The 26,331-nt window shown below is 40.3% G+C and overlaps 1 protein-coding gene across 5 annotated transcripts in view; it reads right to left on the reverse strand.

Moving 5' to 3' along the window:
* COL11A1 (collagen type XI alpha 1 chain) overlaps window positions 1–26,331 on the reverse strand; it is a 360,373-nt gene that overhangs the window by 39,528 nt on the left and 294,514 nt on the right. For all 5 annotated transcript variants that reach the window (XM_069232190.1, XM_069232193.1, XM_069232189.1 and 2 more), the window contains 4 exons: window positions 21,409–21,462; window positions 20,787–20,840; window positions 16,928–16,981; window positions 1,164–1,217 (listed from right to left, as the gene is read on the reverse strand). In XM_069232190.1, coding sequence (XP_069088291.1) covers window positions 1,164–1,217; window positions 16,928–16,981; window positions 20,787–20,840; window positions 21,409–21,462 — 216 coding nt within the window. The remainder of the gene's footprint in view (window positions 1–1,163; window positions 1,218–16,927; window positions 16,982–20,786; window positions 20,841–21,408; window positions 21,463–26,331) is intronic.

Raw genomic sequence — 26,331 nt, forward strand, 5'->3', positions numbered from 1 at the left:
AGTTGCTTGGGTGGTCCCTTCCATAACAAGTAGTGCCTCAAAGCTAAATAGAAGGGGTTAAACCCTCATTTGAAAAGTGGCATGGCCGCATGCAAATGGGGAAACCCTTTGCACCAGTGTCATATTACAGAGGTGCTCACAGAGGAAAAGAGGCCATCGGGAGTCGCACTGACTGTGTGCTACAAAGGCACACTGTGCACCCCTCACAGGGCACCAAATGTCATGGGATCCCATGAACAACCCTGGCATCCCCTTGTAGGTGCTGTCACTCACTGTGCCCCCCGGTAAAGGAGGATTCCTACGTCCTCCTAGAAATAAGGCCAGATCATCTGAAAGAGAGGGCCTTATTTGAACCATCAATTTTCTTTTCACAGATACGCTCCATTCACCACATTAGTGAAGTGTCAGAATTTGCCCTTGTGCTGAGGTAAGAATTTTTTTTTTTTTGTGATTGAGCGTGCTGTGATTGTCTGCACTAGGCACACAAAATTGAGGATAACATAGAAAGTCCACCCAATCAGTAATACAGCCGTATGAGCCTGAGTGCACACCGGCGTTGAGAAGATAAATAATTGTACAGTCTATGGTTCTCTGCAGTGGCTTCTGATGCAAAAATAAGCATTATGAATGACTCTCTGCACAGCTCACTGAGGGTATTATAAAATGTTCCTCTGAATTAGACTTTTAACTTATCTTATAACAAATGTTGAGCATTATGTCCCAGTTCAAGATAATATGTTAGTCACAGAATGTCTTCTCCATGACCTATCATTTTCAATGTCTCTTTTGAACGGTCTCTCTGTTTTGCCATCAACTTTGGTGAGTTGTCTGCCATTTTGAACCCATTATCTGGAATGCCATCTTCAGTTCTAACCAGCAGTTAAGGCCTTCCAGACTCCCTAATGAAACACTACCACTATAAAATGGCAGTCAAACAAACTTTGTGTAATAGTGTAAATACATTCTCAAAATCTGAAAACAGAAGATAGTTGAGACTAGCGTGTTATTTGTGTTATTAGTAACATTGACATTTCTCCATGTGTAACTGAAATAATCACATTAAGCCATTTAGTCTCGAACGTTTTGGCATGCTGTGCAGGAAATGATCACATTAAACGATTTAGTAACAAATGTTTTGGCAAGCTGTGCAATCTTAACTGTACCTTTGCACCCTTTTCACCTTGCCGTCCTTCAGCTCCAGCAGCTCCATTAGGACCCTAAGAAATTCAAATAAAAAATAGATTAAGGTGACATTTTATCTGCTAATTATTCAACAGAATGGTTTGCTTTACTGTAACAACTTAGCATGAATAAATAATATAAAATACCATAATTTTGCTAATTGAATTTTTCCATGAATTTTCATGGAAAATTCTGGCATTCTGCCCGAAGCTCCGCGATGGACGTATGTTGAGAATGCTTAAACCATTCTTTACTATTTCACTCTTCTTTTTAGCACTGTGATTATTCTGTGCTCACCTGCATGCCCACATCACATGTACAGGATTGGAATTGATGTTACTGTGGCCTGTAAGTGCCACGTTTATTTTGCAATTTGTTTTAAAACAAGGTTTTACTGTGAGATTACCCTCACTATTTGATTCTGTGCTATACACAGAAAGGCTTTTGATACCAGCTGGGTGGAGATATACATTAGCTCAACAAAATATTGCTTTTGTGTCCTGAATGATCTTAAGTTTCATGTTCACTAACTATATTTAAGAGCCCGGTCACTTCTGATTTTTTTGTAAATCATTTGCTACTGAGCCACCATGAATCACCAACATCTTCTGCCTTCAATGTGAAGGTTTATCTATCGAGGAACATATATGTACTCCTGTCCAGGTTGATCTAATAGAGGATCTGCTCAACCTGTGTATGGTCTACATTAAATCTGAAAATAAACTCATCATATATTTAGGTTTCAGCCTTATGGTCTACAATGAATGCTTACTTTCCTGTCCCTCCTATGTGAGTCATCCACATTTATATTGATAATACTTGTATGGATTCTTATTTGTGGAGAGTTCCTATACAGAAGAAATAAACTTAAAATTGTCTGTTACTGTTTCAAGTGGGTAGTTGTGTATTGTAAGGAAGATTAGGCTATTGGTGAATGTTTAAAATACTTTATGTATATGGATTATCATTATTTCACACATTTGGTGCTTTACCTAAGACATCACCAAGAGGTACATATCTGAAACCTCTGAAACCTGCAAGGCATGAATGAGGTTAGAGTCATACAATAGAGTAAGGTAGGAAGTAAGCTGAATAAGCAGTTAACAAAGAACTCTACTATCAGAAAGTGTGCCCTAGTTGAAAAAAGGTGTTAGTACAAAGTACGGTGTCAGTGTTTGTGAACGTAACCTACCACAAATCCTTTGACATCCCTGAATTTATTTTTCATTTTTTTATCAATGTCATTATTAATATGTATCAGTTAGTTGAATATCTGTGCAAGATAGAAGGCATTTTATAGCATTAACATATTTTTATTTAGACATATCTTTTACTTCCCTCATTAAGACCTACATCCTGGAATGTTTTTTTCTCTGTGCCTTTGCCCTTATTTTATTTTACATTATGTTATTGTTATATTTATTTTTTGAGCAGTCAATAAGCAGTTGCTTGACATGAAAAGTGTAATAAAAATCACATACGCTGAAAAAAGGTGAAAGAGCAGATAAAAGGAGGAGGCAAAGAGACAGCCCCATGTAGTGCAGACCAACAGGATACAGAGTTACTAACTAAAAAGGCAGGGTTTCAGACCTTTAAAGAATCTAAGTATATTTGTCTAACGAGCGTAGTTAGTAAATTATAAATCTTGGCAGTCATTACAAACAATGCTCAGTCTCAGAAGGTTGGCATTCTAGTTTCTTGGACATCCGGTTGGAAGAGGATGGTGCAGCAAAAAGTACACTAAGGATTGTACCAACTGAATTTCTCTTATGTCTCTCTTTTTTACTTCTCTTTAATTATCCCACTTCTATTAGATTGTTAACAAAAAACAGTCATTGCCTGTATAAAAGCTGAAAGTGTATGACTGTTAGAATACCTAATAATACGAAAGGGTCATTCCTTATCAAGGAAGGGAGACAAAGTATCAATTAAAAATAATTGCTAAATTGAATGAATCATGATTACTCTAGAAAGGGGGTGTATCCATTAATAAACCCCGCCAGGAATGCTTTAAGCAACAAGACCTTAAATGAGCAGCTCTCTTTTAAATTATTGCTGGCTAAAGGCAGATGGTGCATCTGCATAGACGGCTCCTAATTGTTATTAATCTCCCCCTCCTGCTCCTGAGTTGTAGTGTCTGCTGAATTTTAAGTGGCATTAGGGAATCCAGAAACAGCATCCTCAAAAGGCAGCTCTATCTGCAGTTCACTTTGTTTACAATTTGCATTGGCTGAACATTCATCCAATTGAACTTTGCTTGTGGGTACGAGATTAATGCATATAAAATTCACACGCTCAGTTTAGGGAAGTGTTTAACTTTGCTTGGTTACAGCAGTGTTTTGCATAGGTGAGCTCCATGCTATAATTAAGACATTAACTAATGTGACTTAAACCATTTCGTCTTAAGCAGCACTGAACACCCTGCTTTTCAGAGACTCTTAATTTGTGTTTAATGCTATGACAATATTAAAGCATAAAATGGAACGAGATTAAGTCAGATTCCTTATGCATTCACCAAACATAAAAAGAAAACAAAACTATTTTAAGAAATCTATTTCCTTTTTTAACAAGTGTGCTACTTGTGCCTGATACTTCCTTGGTTTATGTTTTTATTTGTAATCAACATCTTCACCATTATGTTATTACAAGAAGGAAGATTTGTTACTACTACTACTACTACTGCTACTACTGCTACTACTACTACTACTAATAATAATAATAATAATAATAATAACAACAGCAGTCATAATAATAATAATAACAACTTGAAATAATAACTTGAAAAGCAAGCACTGGAAAAACTAATGCATCAGGCCTGAGTGATGCTTGCAATACACAGTATTATCTACAGAAAGGTGCCATTTTTCAAGCCATTACATTCTTTAGTAAGAAATTACTTTTATTGCATATCTGTTTATCTCTACAACCCTTTCTTTCACTCAAATACCCACAGGCCCTCATCACACTCATCACACAATGCCTATACTGGTACCACCCTTAATAATACCTCGCACGTTTTTCTACAGTAGCGTAGTAGCTCGCGCCTGAATCATAATGACTGGTGCCACGTGTGGCCCGATGAGGATGCGTGCCACTCATTGGTGGAGTGAGGTTTTTTGTCCTGAAAAGTACAGTATCTATGTATGTTTTCTGCAGCTAAAAAGAACATCTAATTTTTGGAACGGAGTACTTTTTGTGCTTTAAATAAATTGAAGGGTGTTCCCTCTGCCTTCTCTCTCCCTTTCCTTGATTGTGATATGGTGTAGGCTCACGACACTGTGTTCTCAATACCACAGTGTACACATCTGCAATATACAGTTGCCTGTACTGCAAAGATCATGTCCTTACCCTTGCAACAGACAGCTACAGCTGTCATTAGCAAAGTACTAACTACGCAGAACATGGGATTACATGACTTTAGCAGATGTTGCTCAGTGCACAATGATAATGTGTGTGATCAGCTGCAAGTACTTTGGCAAGCAGATTTAGATCTGTGGTCTCAGACTTTCTAATACTGTGTGAAAACCATCCAAGTCAGCCTTTGAAGTAAGCTGGAGTGATTGCAATTTAAGACTCACAGGGAAAAAGGTAAGATTGCTTTTACGTTTCTCCCCCATAGACTGCCTCCTCCGCAAAGAACATCTTTTTTAGAACACTCATAAAGTAACTGATGAAATTACATGAAAACAATATAATTGCCTTTTTTACATAACAATGCTATTCTTTGAGAGGAGCTCAATTACACAAACTTAATGTGTTTTGGCTTGTGTGATTTGGAAGCAAAACAAGTGAGTGTCATTTCATGCTAGCAATCAGCGATCAGCCAGCGTGACAAGCACTAAAGTTCTCAGTTATTAAAAGTGGCCAGTCTGGGGTTCCCAAAGGAACAATGCCTCTTTGGGGTCCATCTCGGGGGCAAAAGGTAGATAACTAGAATGTGTCATACGCCCACATGTCTTCTGGAGAGCGCAAAGGACCAAACAAAGACCAGCTAAATGCTTAACTATTTTAGGAAATGTGTCCCATTTCATCACACAAGTTTTAAAATACTGAATTAGGATTTTAAGCGAAGAGTGAAAAGTGATAGGCATGGTTTACATTGGTCACATATCCATGAAAATGATGGACACTTTCGCAGCAATGCACTTTCTGTTACATAGCGTCTACTGAACATGGCGTATAGTGTTTTCATTGGTTAAAATCTCTTGGACATGGCGTATAGTGTTTTCATTGGTTAAAATCTCTTGCAAGAGATTTTAACCAATGAAAACACTATACGCCATGTCCAGGAAACCAAGTTGCAACGGAGTTACATTATAAGTGCTGATAACTCTAGGCAAATTAGACTGATTATAGGAACTCTTTGTACATTAGATCAAACACGTTTGTTTTTTATTTTATGTTGTTGTTATTCTACTTATTTAATACATTAATAGCCGTAGTAAAAAAGTAAGACTTTTGAATCAATATTGTCCATTAGCTATGAGTCAACATTTATGGTAGCCGAATTTATCAAATCATCTTTCATATCGATAATATTCACAGGAAAACACATACGTATCAATAAGCCATAATGAGATTGTTTTATATGTGATTGTTTTTCCTTTGAATTATGTATCATAAGGACTCTCATAGTGACATGCATTAGGGTTTTTCCTTTGAATTATGTATCATAAGGACTCTCATAGTGACATGCATTAAAGACATTCACCATAAAGACTGATACAGTGTCAGCAAGGTAGACGTTTGCTGTTTTGTGCATTATTTTATCTGGTAAGTTGACTGTAACAATTTGTATTAGATTCTTATTTTTCTTCCAATTAATCAATGTTTCTGCTCTGCAGTTTTAAGTTTCTCTGTCTTGGGTCTATTATGGGCCATATTTATACTCCGTTTGTGCCAAATTTGCGTCGTTTTTTTCGCCGCAAATTCGGCGCAAAACTAACGCCATATTTATACTTTGGCGTTAGACGCGTCTAGCGCCAAAGTAGGAGGAAAGAGCGTCATTTTTTTCCGTGAACGCCTTCCTTGCGTTAATGAGATGCAAGGTAGGCGTTCCCGTCCAAAAAATGACTGCGCCGCAAATGCGTCGTATTTATACTCCCGAGCAAAAATCACGCCCGGGAGTGGCCGGGTAAAAAAAAAACGCATTTGCGCCGCTTTTTAACGCCTGGGTCAGGACAGGCGTTAAGGGACCTGTGGGCTCAAAATGAGCCCACAGCTGCCCTCCATGCCCCCAGGGACCCCCCCTGCCACCCTTGCCCACCCCAGGAGGACACCCAAGGATGGAGGGACCCATCCCAGGGACATTCAGGTAAGTTCAGGTAAGTATAATTTTTTTTTTTTTAATAATTTTTTTTGGCATAGGGGGGCCTGATTTGTGCCCCCCTACATGCCACAATGCCCAATGACCATGCCCAGGGGACATATGTCCCCTGGGCATGGCCATTGGGCAAGGGGGCTTGACTCCTGTCTTTACTAAGACAGGAGTCATGTAAATGGCGTCTGGGCGTCGTTAAAAATGGCGCAAATCGGGTGGAGGTGATTTTTTAGCGTCAACCTGACTTGCACCATTTTTAAGACGCCCTAACGCCATTTTTCCCTACGCCGGCGCTGCCTGGTGTACGTGGTTTTTTTCCACGCACACCAGGCAGCGCCGGTCTGCTTGCGCCGGCTAACGCCATTCAATAAATACGGCACCCGCATGGCGCTTCAGAATGGCGTTAGCCGGCGCAGAATTTTTTGACGCTAAACTGCGTTAGCGCAGTTTAGCGTCAAAAAGTATAAATACGGGCATAAGTATCATATTTCCTGGTGTTATGCCACCATGACAGATTCATAGATTACAAGTGGAAGGGTTGTTCTGAGATAAGCACTTTACACTAAAATGTGTACAACTGTGTAAAACACGAACTAATCACCTTTCTGTCTATAAATGCAAAAGAGGCTAAATCACTTCCACTCTTATAAATACATATTTTTGAAAGATACACACTGATTGGGTTGAAAATGTTCCTCCAAACCAGACACTATATACTGAATGATATATGGGTTAATCGACCTCAAATGTTTATTATAAGGATACTGAAAACACACAGGGATTTCTTTACCAAATATATGCATGAAGCCTACCAGCAGATACCTTCCAATTGAGAACAATCGTCCTCCTTCTGTGAAGGTTAAAGGCCATTTGAGACCTCAGAAACAGCCTCCAAATCAAGCATTATAGCTTGATGCAACACTTCCTTGGAATCAGAGTTAGTGGAAGACAGGTCGATGGGTGGATTGGCAATCATCGTCCTCTCTACACATACAGTGTGCTGTGGTGATATTTGGTCTGCTGCTGTAAGCCCAGTTAGAGGCAGCAGTAGAAGTGAGGCAAGTTGTAATACCTAACCAGTGGCATCAGCTGGTGCAGAGTACTGTTCTGTCATTTCCTTCATTGTAATTGACAAAGAACCTTGTTCGTGCAGGAGAAGTAGGGTGACCACCCATCCGTAATTTTCACGGAGTGTTCGTGATTTAGCCCTACCATCCATTGTCTGTCATGACTGGCTTAATGGACAGCATTTGTCCGTAATTTTAGCCATCAGCTAAAGGACAAAAGGTAATTAGAAAAATTATGTTTCCCCGGCTGAATTGGATGGCAGGTAGTCTCATGTGCTCTGATTTCCAGGGAAGGGCAGACAGTTAAGAAACCGGCCTTCCTGCCAGGGTGTCTCCTTCCCAAAAGAAATGCAATTTTGAGCAACTGGTCAATCTGTAAAGGGGATTGAAAACCTGTATTGGTGTTAAATGATGGAATGACTTGAAGCTGTCTGATGGCAAAGATATTTTCTTATAAATAGATACTGTAAGGGTGTTCCGAGCTGAGCTGTGAAGTGAATACTTTTAATGTATAGTTTTGAAAACATGTTTGCACTAGGTATAATCTGTAAATTATTTAAATCAATACTTTAGTAGCACTTTTTATCTTTAACCTAAATGTATATGTACATTTTGTGGCAGCCAATATTATACTGTCTGTAATGCATGTTTAAAATCATGACTTACACATTCACGGTGCTTTCAGGCACCTCATGACCTTATAGTCCTAAAGAGCACTGGCAAAGCTAATGGGTCCCATCTATGCAGGAGCAATTGGCTTTGCTAATGTGTTTTAGCCATGCTGTACACCAGAGTAGCTGCTGTTCAGCATGGTCAAAAGTTAGTGGCATAGAGGAGAGTGGGATGGAGTGTCGTAGAGTGGAATGACGAAGAGTGGAGTACAGTGTTGTGTAGTGGTAGAGTGTTGTGTTTAGGAGTGGCATAGTGTGGAGTCACGTAGAGTGGTATTCAGTGGGGTGACAAACAGTAGAGTGGGCTGGTGTACAGTGCATTGGCAGAGTGTTTCAGAATATAGTGGTGTAGATTGAAGTGGCATTAAGTGCAGTGAAATAGAATTCCGCAACGTACAATGCAGTGTTGTAAAATGCAGAGGCACAGATTAGAATGGTGCATTGTAGAGTGCAGAGGTGCAGAGTGGAGTGGTGCAGAGTAGAGTTACATAGAGTGCAGTCGAGTGGCATACAACAGAGGAGCAGAGAATGCAGTAGTGTAGAATGCAGTAGCATAAAGTGCAGAGCAGAGTTGAGTGGCATAAAGTGCAGTGGCTTAGAGTGTTGCAAAGTAGAGTTTAGTGCTGTAGAGTGCATTGGTGTAGAGTGGAGTGATGCAGAGTAGAATAGTATAGAGTGCAGTGGCATAGGGTGTATTGGCATAGAATGCAATAGTACTGAATAGAGTGGTGTAGAGTAGAGTGGCTGGCATAGAGTGCAGTTTTGCAGAGTAGAATGTCACAGAGTGCAGTGATGTACAGTGGAGTACAGTGACACAGAGAACACTGGCTTAGAGTACAGTGGTGCAGAGTAGAGTGCAGTGGCATACAGTGCAATTGTGCAGAGTGCATTGGGTTAGAGTGCAGTGGTTTAGGGTGCAGTGGCAAAGAGTAGAGTGGAGCAGAGTTGAGTAGGGTAGTGTAGATTGCAGTGGCACAGAGTGCAGTGACGTAAATTGTTTCAGGGTAGAGTGAATTGGAGTAGAATGGAGAAGTGCAGGGTAGAGTACAGTTGCGTAGCGTGACATGGAGTGTGATGGCATAGAGTAAAGTATTGAAGAGTGCAGTGGCATCGCGTGCAGGGGCACAGAGTAAATTAGAGTGACATACCGTAGAGTGCGGGGCCATAGAGTTGAGTGTTACAGAGTAAAGTGCACTGGCGTAGAGTGCAGTGGCATAGAGTACAGTAGCATACAGTGCAGTGTTGCAGAGTGGCATAGAGTGGAGCTGTGCAGAGTAGATTAGTGTGGCCTAGACTTGAGTGGTGTAGTGTGCAGAGGCACAGAGTGCAGGGGTGTAGGGTGTTATTGAATGCTTTTACGTAGAGTAGAGTGGTACAGAGTAGAGTAGAGAGGAGTAGCATGAAGTGGCATAGAGTGCAGTGGCGCGGAGTGGTGTGGTTCAGAGTAGAGTGTAGTGTCCCAGAGTGCAATAGTATGGAGTGGTGTAAAGTGGAGTGGTGCAGAGTGGAGTGCAGTGGTGGTAATATGCAGGGTGTGGTAGCACACTGCCATTACAGACAATATGTTTTTGACCAAAATGACCATTACATTTGCACAGATATTCACAGTGGCATAATAAAGGCCCCTGCAGCCCCTGTGGTGGCCGGGGGCCCCCAAACTCCAGGGGGGCCGTCAGCACAGTACTGTGGCCAGAGACCTCCTCAGCAAGTCTGGGGGGGGGACTCTATGTTCTTTGCAGCTGGGCCCTCAAGTTTTGTTACGCCACTGGACATACAGTTTTCCAAATAAAACTATGTAGTGCACAGACAATAATGAGTGGACATTGCATCACCAAGTTTACTTATATGTTTTTAATCATATTAAAGTACTTCCTCTCACATTGAAGTCAAAGACAAGTAAACACTAAGTTCCCATTGAAGATAGAGCCTGACATTTGACCTTGTTCTGCGCATGTACAGCAAATGTGATGAGATAAGAACAAGACCTACAGGCCTGTTTACAGAAAAGGAGCACTTGGAAGGAACTGTAAATAAGGTTTAGGCAAGGAAAGGGACAAACTCAAGCTGGACAGCCTAAAACAAATAAGGCCAGCAAATTGAAAGCAAGAAAATGTCAGTTACAAACTACAAAGCCAATGGCAAGCAATGGGTAGAATGCATTCCCAGGGAAGCTCTCTGAATGTACTTGAAATGGCAGAAGTGGGATACTTTGTGGACAGTCCAGTATTTTAGCCCAGCCTGTATCTTGCAGATGTGTGGCCACATCAGTCTCCCAGGTAGTATGGCAAGACCTGGAGCAGTCTCCCTTTTGCAAGAAAGGTCTGTACATCCATCTTATCAGTTTGCTGCCAGTCTCTAGGGTGTAAAGCTTCTGGCACATCTCATGTGGGGTTAGTGCTAGGTGGCAAATGTGAAATATGGCATTTAATGATTGTTTAAGTTGTTTGTAAGTAAGGAGTTGACCAGGGTGAAGATGGTAGTCTGCCACAAGGGTTTGGAAATCTAGTAGCTCGCCATCCACAAGCAAATTCCCCAATTTTAAGACACCGGCAGCATGCCACTGACAGAGTTGCCCTGAGCACAGCCATCCTGTGCCACTGGGAAGGCCTAGCAAAGGTAGTGCAGGAGTTTTGGGTTTCTTCATGTTAGTGAGTTTACAGGTTCTAGCAAGGCAAGGGAAAGCTCTGCAGGATAACCCTGGATTGGCATTACACACAATGGTCAGTAGGAACAATGACTAGTGCAGTAAGTCCTCCCTAACGTCTTTATAGATAAACCCCATCTCATGCGGGGGGTGTCCAGAAGGCTAGCGTGCCACCCATTGGAGCTGTGCAGCTAGATAATAGGGTTCTAAATCCAGAAGGGCAAATCCACCTGCAGTCACAGGTAGATTTAGAGTGGAAAGAGCTACCCTAGGGCACCCCAGTGACCAAATCTGATGTGGGGCATGTCTGAAAAAGGAAGGCGGGATGAGGAGGAGAAGGTTTGCAAAATTAAACAATAATCAGGTAGCACACCATCTTCACTAGTGCCACGTGGTTCAATACTGAAAGTGGAAAAGAAGACCGAAAAGCAAACTGGCTTGAAGGGAATGTGTTTCTCTATCCAGATTTCCATTATGAAGATCAGTGGAGAAATGGTAGATATTAATCCCTAGGTATCGAAAGGTAACTGGTTCCCAGTTCAATCTTAGGTCTAACTGTATATAAAGGGGAAAACAGTACCATATGTTCAAGAAACAATAATTACTTTTTTAAATCTTTCTCACAGACAAGTTGTGAGAACCTCACATCCTGCCATTAGGGGTGAGACTAATTCCCACACCACCTGCTCTGCCTCATTACATTTCTTTTAGTTTTAAAGTCCACTGAAGATTGAGGTGAGCCAGTTTCTGTTAAACTCGTTTAAACTAGCATAAGGTTACTCGCCTTCATGTTTCTTAAACTGTTTGCCATGGGTTTTAAAATGATTAGAAAGATTGGATAGATTTGGGTAGGGGTGATGGCCTTGACACCATGCCAAAGGGCATTAATTTACTACTGAACAAGGACGTAATGTGACACCTGAATGTAGCATAGAAGGAGTCAATCACAAAAAGACCATGAATAAATAGTGCTTTGTAGAATTCAGCAAATAAATTAACTGATAATGTAGTGGGTGGTGGCCTCTCCTTGAATATGTCTGTAGCACTGACGTTTGTTCATAATTTTTTGTCCTGAATTTTGACTCTTCGTCCTGAATTTTTGTCCTGAGTTTTGACTGTTTATCCTGGCTTTTTTACAGTGCTGTCCAGAATTTGTTTCCATGTCAGATGGTCACTCTAAGGAGAAGTCATGGGGAGCCCTGAAATCTAGACTAACTACAGCACCAGTTGGCATTATGAGTAGGCGGAAGGGCAACAGGCAGTGATTTCATCTGGCAGTTTTGAGAGCCCTTTGCTACCTACTAAAAGTGTTCCATTTTACCACTAGAGAAGATGGCGCACTGAAACTGCAACATCAATTGTTGCTTGGGCACCGTCAACACTAGTTGCTTGTAGAAATATACTGAAAGTGAATAGTGCGACCATTTTCTTATTATAGCTGTGTTCTGGTATCAGAAAGAGCTTTCATAACAAATTGGCTCCCGCATCTTTATAGGAAAGAAAATCTAACTTGTTATAATGCGATAGGGCTGCTGCGTTTTGAAATACATCATCCCTGCTTCTTTGTATTTTAAACCTAATCTGAGCTAGTTCATCTGACTGTACTGTGTATCCTCAGCTGCTTTAACTTTTACCAACTCGGAAATTGGTGCAACCTAATATTTGATTAATTTTAGAATATTTTTAGAACAGGATTTCTGAAAAAAGTGACCACGCATATGACATTCTCCCAAAAGAAAATGTGATTGTTGATTATTTGGGAGAAAATATAAAGACAGTTATATATTACAACAACTGGTGAAACTACACTTCGATAATGAGGTTTCACTGTATTTTGCTTGCTGACAGAACCTTTCATATAGGCAGCACCTCTAGGAACGAACAATTCTTCAAACCATTAACATATATCACAGGTTCTGTAAGTCCTGAAAATGACAACTTCATTTTGTTCTGCCTCTAGGAATAATTGTATTTCGCTATGGTTTTTTCACCACTATCATAAAGAGTGGTTAATCAATATTCTATTAAAACATACTCCTATAAGTCATCTAGAAAAAAACTGTGAAAGAAAGAAAGAAAAAATTGTTTCCTGAAAATGGTATGCAATACACCAACTCGATTCACTGAGAAATGGCCATTTCATTATCTGCATCCTCTATTACATGCGTGCGTAATTTAAAGTTCTTTTCATGTTGTTTGAATACCAGTTGATAAAAAGTTACTTGTAAATGTATGTGGTTTACACCCATATAAATGTGCTTCCGATATCAATGTGGGGATTTACGGCTTTTTCTGGAATTTACTTAAGGCGATGCAACTCCTGACTTCTAGACATATTTCACTACTGACAAAAAATAAATGTAATGTGTGTTTCATATTGACGGTCACCACCTTTTATCTACGTCAGTTGTGTTTTAAAATGTACGTATTTATGCATAGGGTTTTCTGAAGTTCCGTTGTGTTGTCCCCTGCCACTACAGACTTTTCGTAACCACAACTGTTTTCATTGATAGCGGAAGTGCGGCAGCGCTGAGACCTAGAGGGCACTAGAAAGCAGGTTTCTTGTCCTGGTACGAGCAATGCATTGTGAGAAGATTCTCATCACTTTAGCATTCTACATTTGAAAGACTCAATTGGATCGGGTAAAATGTTGGAAATTAATACTGTCTTCCGTTGGCAGGGAGTAAGAATCCATAAGTGTAATTAATACTCAATGGATTATTCTTAAAATGCTGATTACTTTTCAGACCCTTATTATTAATGATGTGTAATTAATTAGCACTTAGTTTAAATTATGAGTATTTAATTAACAATAGTGGCTAAGACTATTTAGTGGCGGCACAATCAGAGTTTACTCACTTTTCTCAAGAAATAAGAGGCAGTTACGTTACTGACTGATAGAACGTATTCGTGGCGTAGGACAAAAATCGATTTCATTGGATGTTTCTTTCGATGTGTACGATTTTGAAAATGTGAACATTAGTAACCGCTGAAACTGGTGTGCCATTCGCACAATAAAAAACATAGAGAATGATTTGTCAGTGTGTCCCTCGGATAGATCTGTATATTGCTACAGTTTGGCCTTGAAGATTGTTGGAAAGCGCCTTTTCAAAAGGTAGCTAGTGTTTTCATTACTATCAGAGCTATTAAAACGGTCAGCTAGTGCTTTCTGCTTGGCCACTATCGGCGTAGATGCATCAGGCCATCCACCCTATTTAAAGCAGATGGTCTAATCTATTTTTAAGTTCATTTCGAAAACTGCCAGAGAAACGTTAATGGCACAAAACTGAAAAAAGCCTTGCAGGATGTTGGTGTCATAAATTTTTTGTTTTTCATTTTCAGCGTCTGTTTTTGGAAAAATAATAAGTTTGCTGAGCGGCCATCTGAGATATGGTGGCCAGGCAGCAAGCTTTCAGTGCCTTCAGAGGAGCGAATGAGGCAGCAGATCCCCTGAAGGTATGGGATCTCCACAGGACCGGTGGAACTATCAGAGTATGGTGGGAAGTAGTGACTTTGACACCCTAATGGACAGCAAGCAAGCCGCCATATTTAAAATCATATCCTTAGTCTTTTGATCTGGTTACTATCTGCATGCTCCTATCACCTACCAGCAACTCAACTGTTTTAGTTATATGATCCTTACAGACCTAATTTACCACCAATACCTTTCCTTGTCTCAATCTTTTATCTCCAAGTTCTGACTATATATGAATATTCTGTTGTTTACTGTTGTATTACTCAACAACGTTATTTCTACACCTCTCAGACACCTCTTAGGTACTGGTCAGAGTTCCTAATACTGACCAAATAAATGAGAAATAAGCTAATTCATGATACATTTTCCTCTTTTATGTAATAAAAATATCCTTTAAGACTTTAAAAGAATAAAGAATATTTTGCTTCAAAAATCTAGGAATCTGCTACTCAACTTTTTTTTCTTCACCAACACTACTTTGGTTGCTTTTCATAAAGGATTGTTTCAGCACTGTTTACTGTATGTAACATATTTGAAAGTTGCAAAATTTATTTTTTTCATGCATAAATCTAATCTGCTTTAGCAAATACAGCAAAGTGGTTGTTTCTTAGCACAAAAATTAATCACCTTTAAAGGATAAACATTAAAGGTCCATTTTTATGATTTCTGCAGTGGACACAATGATAGATGTTCTGCAAGTTGACTAAGTAAATAGATGTTTTTGTGAAATGCACAAAGCAATTATGCATGCCTGTGAAGGGGCAATTTAACACACGCGCTAAACAGCTGCCTACTGAAATTTAATGATGACATTGGTTTTAAAAAGTGTGAAACCAGCATCAAATTGCTCTCAGGGGCAGTGCTAAATGTTGATCTGTATATAGCCTTTTTTTCCTGGCATTGATGAATGGCATTGTTAATGGGAAAGGTTTACATAACCAAGAGAAGGATGCAACAGTCGCTGCAATACAAGTAGCTTCTAATGTGCTGAGAAAGGAGAACTAAAACTATTGTTTATGATCACTGTATAGCATTCTACTTTTCAAAGATTTAATTTTCCTAGTAAGATGTTGGAAATTAATTCTGCCTTTGGTTGGTCGAGAGCAAGAATCTATATGTGTAAATAATATTCGATTGATTATTCTTAAATGCTGATTAAGATCTTTTCAGACCCTTATTTTTAATTATGTCTAATTAGCAATCTTGACTAAGGAGTGATCAATCAACACGCTATAATGTTACAGCCACTTTCTTAAATATAACTTAAAAATTAAATAAATCACACATGGTGCTAAACTAATCAGCACTACTGTGTCTTTGATAGAAAATGAGACACTTGTGAAGTCATTTAGGTACACTTAGACCTTGTGCCAAATTGCACATTAAAAAGTGAGAGATTGATATAACTCAAAATAGCAATATGTCATATGATTAATAACAGCATATTTCCCCTCGTACATGCTTAAAATGGGATGTGGTGCTATTACCAAGTTTAATAGCACACAGTGGATTGACATTTGAAAAATGGATGCCAGAGTGACATTGTTGTGATTCAAACATATCAACTGCAGGTCATTCAGTTGTTAACTCCATCATATTGCAGACTATATGGGTGGCTGATAATGCATGGTCTGTGAAAGGCATTTTCTTGTACAAGTTAAAGGATGCAAAAGGTTGATTAAAGGAATCGTGTATGTGGTAGTTGTTCTGTTGTTTATTTTTGTTAGTTGTTTTGTTGTTTATTTTACTATATTCATAAAATCTGAAATGCTTTTAATGGAATTAATGTTGACGTCTATTTGAATTTGAATTGATGACTCTTTAAAACAAAATAACATTTATGGGACAATTGCCATTGCTTTTGGGCACCTAAGCTCAAGTTAAGAGTAAACAAATCTTTAATGTGGCTATGGATGTTCCCAGAAACAGAATTGCTTGTATTTGTGAATTTAGAAAGTGCATCAATATGGTGGCATTTAATAATTCACAAATTTAATAATAGGAACGTTTTTGAGGATGTTGATTGGTGGCTCAACATCTAACAGTTGGTGAACTTCCACATACTCAGACTCATCATTCAACAATAATTGACAGACAGTGCTCATCCTGCAAAGTATTTATGGTTCCTCCAATTAAAGGGGTGTATTAAGTGTGTTCCCAGAATTTGAATGGAGATGTAGTTATCCATACTAATGGATTCATTGGTGGCATTTCTCAAATATTATACTTTCGTGATGAATAAATAAAAAATGTTACAGTGTCTTAATGCATACTTTCATTAGAGTCTCATCATCAGAAATTTCCAAACAGTAAATTCTGCATGCATGGAGGTTACTCATATGAGGACTCCTAGAAAAGTATTACCATGATAGTTTATCAGAAGTACTCCTGAAATTTCTTGAGAATTCAAAAAAGTCAAGGCTTTTCCTCTGATCATACGGAAAATACATTTCTGGTTGAGAAATAGGAACCTAGTCATTTATCTATGAAGATGTAAAATAATTTGCAGTCCATATTTCATACTTCTCTCTGAGCAAATATCTAGTACAATTAAAATTAATTTCTTACTCTCTTGCCAGGAGGACCAGGTGGACCAGCCTCACCAGAAGGACCAGGAGGACCCTGCAAAATTAAAACAAATATTCAATATTCATTTTTAAATATGGTGCACAAGAAATTACAATTTACTAATCTTTCTTAAAATGTTTCACTACAGAAAATAATGTAAATAAGCTTAATAATTGACAATTTCTTACTTTCAAATATTTCAAAGCATAGAATGCAATTTAATATTAATGTCAGTGAAAATTGTTTTTGAGGTTGCCAAGAAACAAATGATGCTTAAAGGATTTAATATAATATTTTAAACACACGCACACATTTATTACTTTGGATAACGTACATTCTATGTTTTTAAATGATTAAGGCCATTGACAAGGCAGCATCAATTCACATCCCTTTATAAGCCTTGCAAGCCCTGTTGTTTCCAATTCCCCAAATTAATGCAACCCCCAGGAACAGTATATTTGTGGTGGGAAAATAATGTGGTTAGTACCAGGTCACTTATATTAGAGGGCCTTTGAAGATGTGGTATTGAGGTATCTGAAGAAACTAAAAACAGTGGATACTGGAGTTTTAATTAGTTAGCAGCACCAACAAGATGTCATCAAGAACACGAGCAGCCTAGCGTAAAAAGAAAAAATATTAAGTAATCCTATTATCTCCTTACCCAAAGAATCACTAGGACACCCAGTAATGGTAAGAACAGTGTGAGGAAATAATAGGTAATTAAGTGGGATACTCATATCAAGGGCCTTAGAAGTTGAGGTATAGGAATACACTAACAGAGAGAATGCTGGTCTTTTCTCAAAATAGCATTATTCAAACAGGTACCAGTGCTTTCAAAATATCATCACAGGCAATCTAGTTTTGTTAAAAAAAAGATGAGATATTTTTGTAAGGCAAGACTAGTATGCAAATTGTTTCCTTTAATATTGGAATCAATGTCCTCTAATGTTGAGTGAAAGAGTTTTCTCTGGGGTCAAAGTCTTCATTGAGCAATCTATCAGTCTTCGGAAATTTGATTTCTTCAAAAGCAATACATTGAATACTTTTACTATTAATGTGGGTAATTGTGCTAGTAGTACTTCAGGTCCAATGCATGCCAAAAAAGTCCCATGGTACATTTTAAATAGGTTCAACAAAACTTTAACTCATCAAACATTGGTCAGATTAATTACAACATGATTTGCAAAACCATTACAGGATAGGTGGCTCCTGGTACACAATGCAAGCAATTTAAAAACCTTAAAGTGAGTTTTCCACATTTGTGTGCAATGCCCTAATCTCCAAAGTGTTGACTTTAACTTCCTCTCTTCACTTATTTTACCTGATTTTCTAAATACGTATGTAGAGTTTTAATGAAGTGACTTGTGGCAAATCTTAAATGGCCAGAAATGTTAAAAGAATTTGGCATTGTTTATATTGTGTTACCAATGTGTTTGTCACATTGGTAAATAAATGGAATGCTATGCCTAATCCAAAAGAACAATCCTAACAATAAAGAAAGACACTTGAGGAACACCAACAATCATAAGCAGAATCAATAATCATATGCTTGGCTGATGCCTGTTTTTCTTTGGATGGCAATACACCAGCTTAAATGAAATGTGGAAAAGACAGGGGGCCTCATTACGAGGTTGGTGTGCCAACTTTTGTTCCACCAGACCCTTGGAATGAAGACCGCAGTGGAATTGGCATTCTCCCCCCAGGCAGATTACAAGGACTTCACTGAGCTGACCGGCAGAAACCTCAGAAATCTGAGGTTTCTGCCAGTAGGCCCATTGGAAATAGTGCAGAGTCATTGGCTTTAGCTCCCCATGGGGCTGAGGCCAATGCCTTCGCAACGAGGGTGCTCCCAGCACCCTCGGAATACACACTGCCTGCTGTAGCAGACAGTGTGCATTCCAAGGGTGGTGGGCAGGGGGGCCCATACACTGCATAAGACATGGTTGTGGGCAGGGCAGGGGCCCTCTGTTGCCCCCAGCACTAGTTTTCCACCTGCCTTTATATGACAGGGTCCCTGCCATAAAAAGGCTGGTGGAAACGAGACTCATGATCAGCGTGGTGGCCTTGAACTCAGCACCGCCATGGCTGACTGCGACTCTGACACCTGAAATCTGACGGAAACCATGTCCCTGGAGGTGTTGGTGGTCCCTGGCAGTCAGAACTCTAGGGTTGTAATTTGGCAGCCAGACCACGAGGAGTGCGGCAGTCTGACTGCTACACTGAGCCTGGTGGTATAAGGATCGCCAGGCTCTTAATGAGGCCCAGAGATTCTTTTCTTTCATAATAAATAGTTGGCATGCTTTCTGGACAAAAAATGCCCCATCACCACGTCCACAAAATGGCATTGGTAAAAACAAATTTGATGATTGCCTGTCATTTAAGCCACAAATTAAATCAGCGGTGGGCCCCTGCTTTGGTGTATTGCACTTGCTGGAAAAGTTTTTACACTTTTTTTCTTTTTCTGCAAAAAACAGTCACCCAGGCCCTTGTCAAGGCAGGACAATGGCAATTCTCTCTATCTGGGTTTGACAGAGTACCTGTTGGAGAAACTGAATGGTGGTCCAAAATGTTGCATCCTGCCTCCTCCTGAAATTGCCTGTGAGAGCGCACATATTGTTTCATCTGTGCACTTTGCACTGGATTTTAATCAGAAAGAGAATTCTGTTCAAGGCTCTAGTGTACAAGCATGGGGTTTTATATTTGATTGGTGCTGAGTATCTTAGAGCAAGGTTTAGCCTTTATGCTCCGGGAAGAATTCAGAAGGCCAGAAAAGGAGGCAGATCTTTGGCTCCTTTGGGTGCCACAGCATGGAACAGGCTCCAGTTGGAACTGTGTGCTGTCAGTAATAGAGCAGTATTAAAAAAAGGGTGAACACTGGCTTTGTAACCAGGATTGGACTGCGGTGTTTTGCTTTTTTGATGTAATCTCAGCACAGGGACACTGTGCTGATTAGCTGTGAGCAATATAAGTCATATTAATCATAATTATCAGGATGTGTTCAGTCTAGTGAGTAAAAGAACATGCTACTTTCTGAGGAGAGAAGGGGCACTGGGAATCTTCAGGGTCTGTTGAAATATTGCAAGAATTCAAAAATATTCTCACAGGTATATTTATTTGAGCACACTGTTCACAAGTACATTTAAACAAGCTTTTTTAACATCAGACCAGAGTTTACACAGAAAATGGGGAGGATATTGTGAATTAAACCCAGGAATTATTACTTCTAATAGTTAGTTTGCTTTATTAATGATCTGTGTTTTATTTATTTTCATTAGATTGTTGGATGATGCAGGAAAGGAGTTCAGGCACAACACAGGTTGAAAGAATATCATAAGGATTAGGAAATTGTCAGACGCAATGGGAATGTGATTGTAATGAGGATGTAAAGACACTTGTATACTTTGCCTTAATGAGTTTGAACCATCAGTCTGTAAAACTGTTTCACTTTCTATTGAGATAAACAGTTTTGCCACAGGAAATATGGCCCACAGTTTATTGGAATGCTGCTATATAGATTGATTACCACTGTAAAATGTCTGGTGCTATTATAGTGTAATATAAACCTCATTAGTTCCGACTGCTAGGAAACATTTATGTCTTTGACCTGAAAAAGGCATTGTGTTTTGGATGTTATCAATACAACAAACTCAAAAGATCTTTGTGTAACCAGATTATTTACATATTCAAATTATTGAATTGATCCCCCTCTCTAGAATATCTGCAGAGTGCTTCAATCTGTTATGAGGATTCAAAACCTGAATGAGCTCAAGTTTTCTAACAAGGATGTGTTGTTTAAAACATGGCTGGGTTGTATTAAATTATCACAATGTGACACAGTCGTGTGAGTATGAGTACTTACAGGCTGGCCAGGCTCCCCATCTTCACCCTTGTCACCTGCCGACCCATCTTGCCCCTAGGAAATGAAAATAAATCATATTTAAGAATGAAATTGTTTTGCTTTTAAATATTATCTCATACTTGCAAATCAATGCATGTTCCTGATATGGAAGACTACATTAATGTATCTACATATGTCTATGAGGCAGAGGAAATGGTGCATCTCAATGAATAATCATGACAAAGATTTCTAGAAAAATAAAATGTAAATTTTCTCTTGATTAAGTAGAAATTAATAAGATCAGTTATGTAATCACAACCTCCTCTGTAGGCAGGGGACAATGTGTACCAGGACAGAAACATGAAAAAGCTCTTTTCCCTATGCTAACATTTCTGGGGAAAAACAATTTTGATTTTTGCTCATTTAAGTCAAAACAGGAACAACATGCTTACATTTTATGGGGAGAAAATGTATGTGAGGATAGGAAGAAAGTTTAGTTCTGAATATGTGTGTCTCCCAATTAAAATGGCCCTCAAATCATTTTTGCCAGTGTGTTTAATCCTAATGTCATAAAGTAATATATTCAACACAGCATTTTATTTCAGTTTTAATTATTGCTCTTAGAAGGATTCCACAAACTTACACCAGGTCCAGGTTCTCCAGAAGGACCAGGATCACCAGGGAAGCCCACTGGGCCCTAAAAAAGTAGATAAAGGAAGCTGATGAATAAAGCAATTCACATGTATGTAAGAAAGTATCCATGTTAAAACAACCATTAATATATCTAGGTGTTCAGAAATTAAGTAACTGATCGCACATAAATTAATGGAAAACATAGACAGCATCTACACTTGTAATAGACATGACTGTAATTTCACAACATATTAGAAATATTGTTTGTGGGATAATGGTTAATATGTGAAAATGTTGTGGAGAGGGAGGGTATACACTAGGGCCTGCTTTAGAAGTTGGATAATAGGATACTCGGTTGCAAACATGACAGAGTACTCTTTCTGCTAAACCTTTGGTCCGCCTGCTTCATTTAGACTAGGAGGGACCACAAGTATTTTGTTGAGTGAGCCCCCATTGGCTCTTCTGACAAAATAATTCCTCCTGATGGAGTAGGGGCAATCAGAGGAAGGACTTCACACTGTCAATCCCATTGAGGCTGGATAGTATAAAATCTTTTTAGTGTAAAGTCTTTTTTCCTGTCTGTCACCATCAGTAACATGTTGGTGATAAGGGACAGGATCAAAAAAATAAGGATCACCACACACAGGGATAAAACTCCCAAGATGGTAGGCCATTAGTGTTTTTGTTTTTCAAAAACAAAGTCTGGCTTTGGGAGTTTGTTGTTGAAAAACAGTAAAGTTTTGAAAAGTTTGATGACCAGCTACCATAACTGATGGCACTGTCCAGCAAACATTTCCTAAAGTCACAAGAACCACCATGACAGCTGTTTTTTTCAATGTAGAGAGTTACATGCTGGTAAATCAGGCGCTTGTTGGGCCAAGTTAGGGAAGTTGAAGCTATGGTTTTATTTTATTACTGGTGTAATGGAGTTATAGAGGAACCTGTTGCATGTAATGAGACAGCCTGCCTGATGTCAAAGAAGATGGCCACAGGAGGATTAGAAAGGTAGAACATGTTGTCAGTGTGCAATCTGAGGACGTAGTCGAGGGTTGATAGAAGTAATGCAGAAATACTATGAGAAATGTGCTTCTTAATATATAGGTTGACAGATTTTACAGATATTGAGAGGGTGTCTGCACATGGAGGCACTAGTTGAGACAATGAAGGATGAGATTTGCATTCTCAAAATCTCAAGGTAGTAGGCAGTGGATGAGATAAAAAGCAAGTTGAGATGAAAGGAACGGAAGAGAGTTTGTACAGGTGATTTGAAACATAATTATCCATGTACATTTTGGTTTTAGCATTTGTTAAAATATGGTCTTCCAGTAGCAAATGGGATAGATATAGCCAGTTACTTTTCTCTTTATTGGGGCAATAGGTTGGGTGAGGGGGAAGAGATGGTATGAAAGCACAGCTGAGCAGATGATATCAGCAGGTTTATGTAGGGAGAAGAAGCTAGAATGAACACTCACAGGCACAAATTAATAGAAAGTTTGAATGGTCTTGGGGAGCAATAAAAAACTAAATAAGATTGATCAACATGATGGGAATTTAATCAGATGACATTTTGTGTAAGTGATGCCTATCCTTAGCAGGGCTGCCAAAAGTATGAATGGTTGTTGGCATAAAAAATATAGGTAAATAACAAGTTATAATGGTGAGTAGGTGATTGTGATGGGGAGTGGTATAAAGCCCAAAATATGCAGGAACACTCACATCAACAGTTAGTCTTCTTAAACCAGACTGCGGGGTATTACAGATGCCATAGTTATTAGTAGTGCAGTTCATTTGTAATTATTTAAACAAAAAGGAGATTGTTTGCCTTTTGAATCAATTAGGTAGATGTTAGTGAGTCATAAGCAGTGTAATACACGAGTTAAATGGAGGGCTATAGATAGGTAGACACCTTTGGTGATTTGTGTGATGCATCCTTATTAGCTACTCCTTTACTACTGATATCTGACTCAAATAATTGTATATTTATTAATTATTAATTCATTATTGTAATTGTATTACAAAATTTAACATACGAATCACAGTTTTTTAAATATTTTCACAATCATAAGTCAACCCTATATTGTAATCTAAGTTCTAACAAAACAGTTGTAATTGGGATGTAGCAGAGTGTCAATTTTCTGTATCCCTTAGAAAAAAATCCCAGTATTGCATTTTCTAAATTGATATTCAGTCATATTGGCTGCTGTTGTGCCTTGTACATACAAAAAGTGCAAACACCTCAATAGACTATGGCTCCTCCTGAGAGCTAAGTGCAATTCACTTGTGCTTAGCCACAACAATCATATGCTTGAATAATCTTTCTGCCCAGCCCTAACCCTAACTAAAAGAAACCTGCAGCAATTACTTCATCAGTAAATAGTAATCTGCCAGTTTCAATATCCAAAACAATTGCCAGGCTGTCCCACTCCTGACATCTCTCCATGGAAAATATGTTAAAGAATGTTCAATGAGCAACCAAGGAGAATAAAAAGGCTAATAACCTTTTACAAAATCAGTAAGCAGACTTTAGGCAAAGTCAGAGAAACAAAATCTACACCTACAAATATCAGGGAGACGTTACTCCTATTGTTGAAGAACATAAACCAGCAGATGTGTTATTTGACCCATCTATGGGCTCTTACAGAGATCAAACTATATGGCAATACTATTCCTCACAGCTCCTAAATAGAAAGCCATTTACAATGTTGTAAGGAAATGCCTCCTTGGCATGGTTACCCCCTGACTTTTTGCATTTGCTGATGCTAAGTTTTGATTTGAAAGTGTGCTGAGGCCTGCTAACCAGGCCCCAGCACCAGTGTTCTTTCCCTAACCTGCACTTTTGTTCCACAATTGGCACACCCTGGCATCCAGGTAAGTCCCTTGTAACTGGTACCCCTGGTACCAAGGGCCCTGATGCCAGGGAAGGTCTCTAAGGGCTGCAGCATATCTTATGCCACCCTGGGGACCGCTCACTCAGCACAGACACACTGCTTGCCAGCTTGTGTGTGCTAGTGAGGACAAAACGACTAAGTCGACATGGCACTCCCCTCAGGGTGCCATGCCAACCTCACACTGCTTATGCAGTATAGATGAGTCACCCCTCTAGCAGGCCTTACAGCCCTAAGGCAGGGGGCACTATACCATAGGTGAGGGCACAATTGCATGAACACTGTGCCCCTACAGTGTCCAAGCAAAACCTTAGACATTGTAAGTGCAGGGTAGCCATAAGAGTATATGGTCTGGGAGTCTGTCATGCACGAATTCCACAGCACCATAATGGCTACACTGAAAACTGGGAAGTTTGGTATCAAACTTCTCAGCACAATAAATGCACACTGATGCCAGTGTACATTTTATGGTGACATACACCCCAGAGGGCACCTTAGAGGTCCCCCCTGAAACCTTAACCGACTATCTGTGTAGGATGACTGGTTTTAGCAGCCTGCCACACTCGAGACATGTTGCTGGCCACATGGGGAGAGTGCCTTTGTCACTCTGTGGCTAGTAACAAAGCCTGTACTGGGTGGAGGTGCTTCACACCTCCCCCTGCAGGAACTGTAACACCTGGCGGTGAGCCTCAAAGGCTCACCCCCTTTGTTACAGCACCCCAGGGCACTTTAGCTAGTGGAGTTGCCCGCCCCCTCCGGCCACGGCCCCACTTTTGGCGGCAAGGCCGGAGAGAAAAACAAGGAGGAGTCACTGGCCAGTCAGGACAGCCCCTAAGGTGTCCTGAGCTGAGGTGACTCTGACTTTTAGAAATCCTCCATCTTGCAGATGGAGGATTCCCCCAATAGGGATAGGAATGTGCCCCCCTCCCCTCGGAAGGAGGCACAGAGAGGGTGTACCCACCCTCAGGGCTAGTAGCCATTGGCTACTAACCCCCCAGACCTAAACACGCCCTTAAATTTATTATTTAAGGGCTCCCCAGAACCTAGGAATGCAGATTCCTGCAACCTAAGAAGAAGAGGACTGCTAAGCTGAAAAACCCTGCAGAGAAGACGGAGACACCAACTGCTTTAGCCCCAGCTCTACCGGCCTGTCTCCCTACTTCTAAAGACAATGCTCCAGCGACACTCTCCCCAGGGACCAGCGACCTCGGAAGCCTCAGAGGACTGCCCTGCATCTAGAAGGACCACAAACTCCTGAGGACGGCGGCTCTGATCACCAAAGACTGCAACTTTGAAACAAAGAAGCAACTTTGAAACAACTTGCGTTTCCCGCCGGAAGCGTGAGACTTGACTCTGCACCCGACGCCCCCGGCTCGACTTGTGGAGAACAAACACTTCAGGGAGGACTCCCCGGCGACTGCGAGACCGTGAGTAGCCAGAGTTGCCCTCCCCTGAGCCCCCACAGCGACACCTGCAGAGGGAATCCCGAGGCTCCCCCTGACCGCGACTGCCTGCTTCTAATAACCCGACGCCTGGTAGGGACACTGCAACCCCAGCCCCCAGGACCTCAAGGATCCGAACTCCAGTGCAGGAGTGACCCCCAGGAGGCCCTCTCCATTGCCCAGGTGGTGGCTACCCCGAGGAGCCCCCCCCTTGCCTGCCTGCATCGCTGAAGAGACCCCTTGGTCTCCCATTGATTTCAATTACAAACCCGACGCTTGTTTGCACACTGCACCCGGCCGCCCCCGTGCCGCTGAGGGTGTACTTTCTGTGTGGACTTGTGTCCCCCCCGGTGCCCTACAAAACCCCCCTCCGAAGACGCGGGTACTTACCTGCTGTCAGACTGGAACCGGGGCACCCCCTTCTCCTTTGAAGCCTATGCGTTTTGGGCACCACTTTGACCTCTGCACCTGACCGGCCCTGAGCTGCTGGTGTGGTAACTTTGGGGTTGATCTGAACCCCCCACGGTGGGCTACCTTGGACCCAAACTTGAACCCCGTAGGTGGTTTACTTACCTGCAAAAACTAACAAACTCTTACTCCCCCCAG

The sequence above is a fragment of the Pleurodeles waltl genome, chromosome 4_2, assembly GCF_031143425.1.
Source record: "Pleurodeles waltl isolate 20211129_DDA chromosome 4_2, aPleWal1.hap1.20221129, whole genome shotgun sequence".
Taxonomy (NCBI): domain Eukaryota; kingdom Metazoa; phylum Chordata; class Amphibia; order Caudata; family Salamandridae; genus Pleurodeles; species Pleurodeles waltl.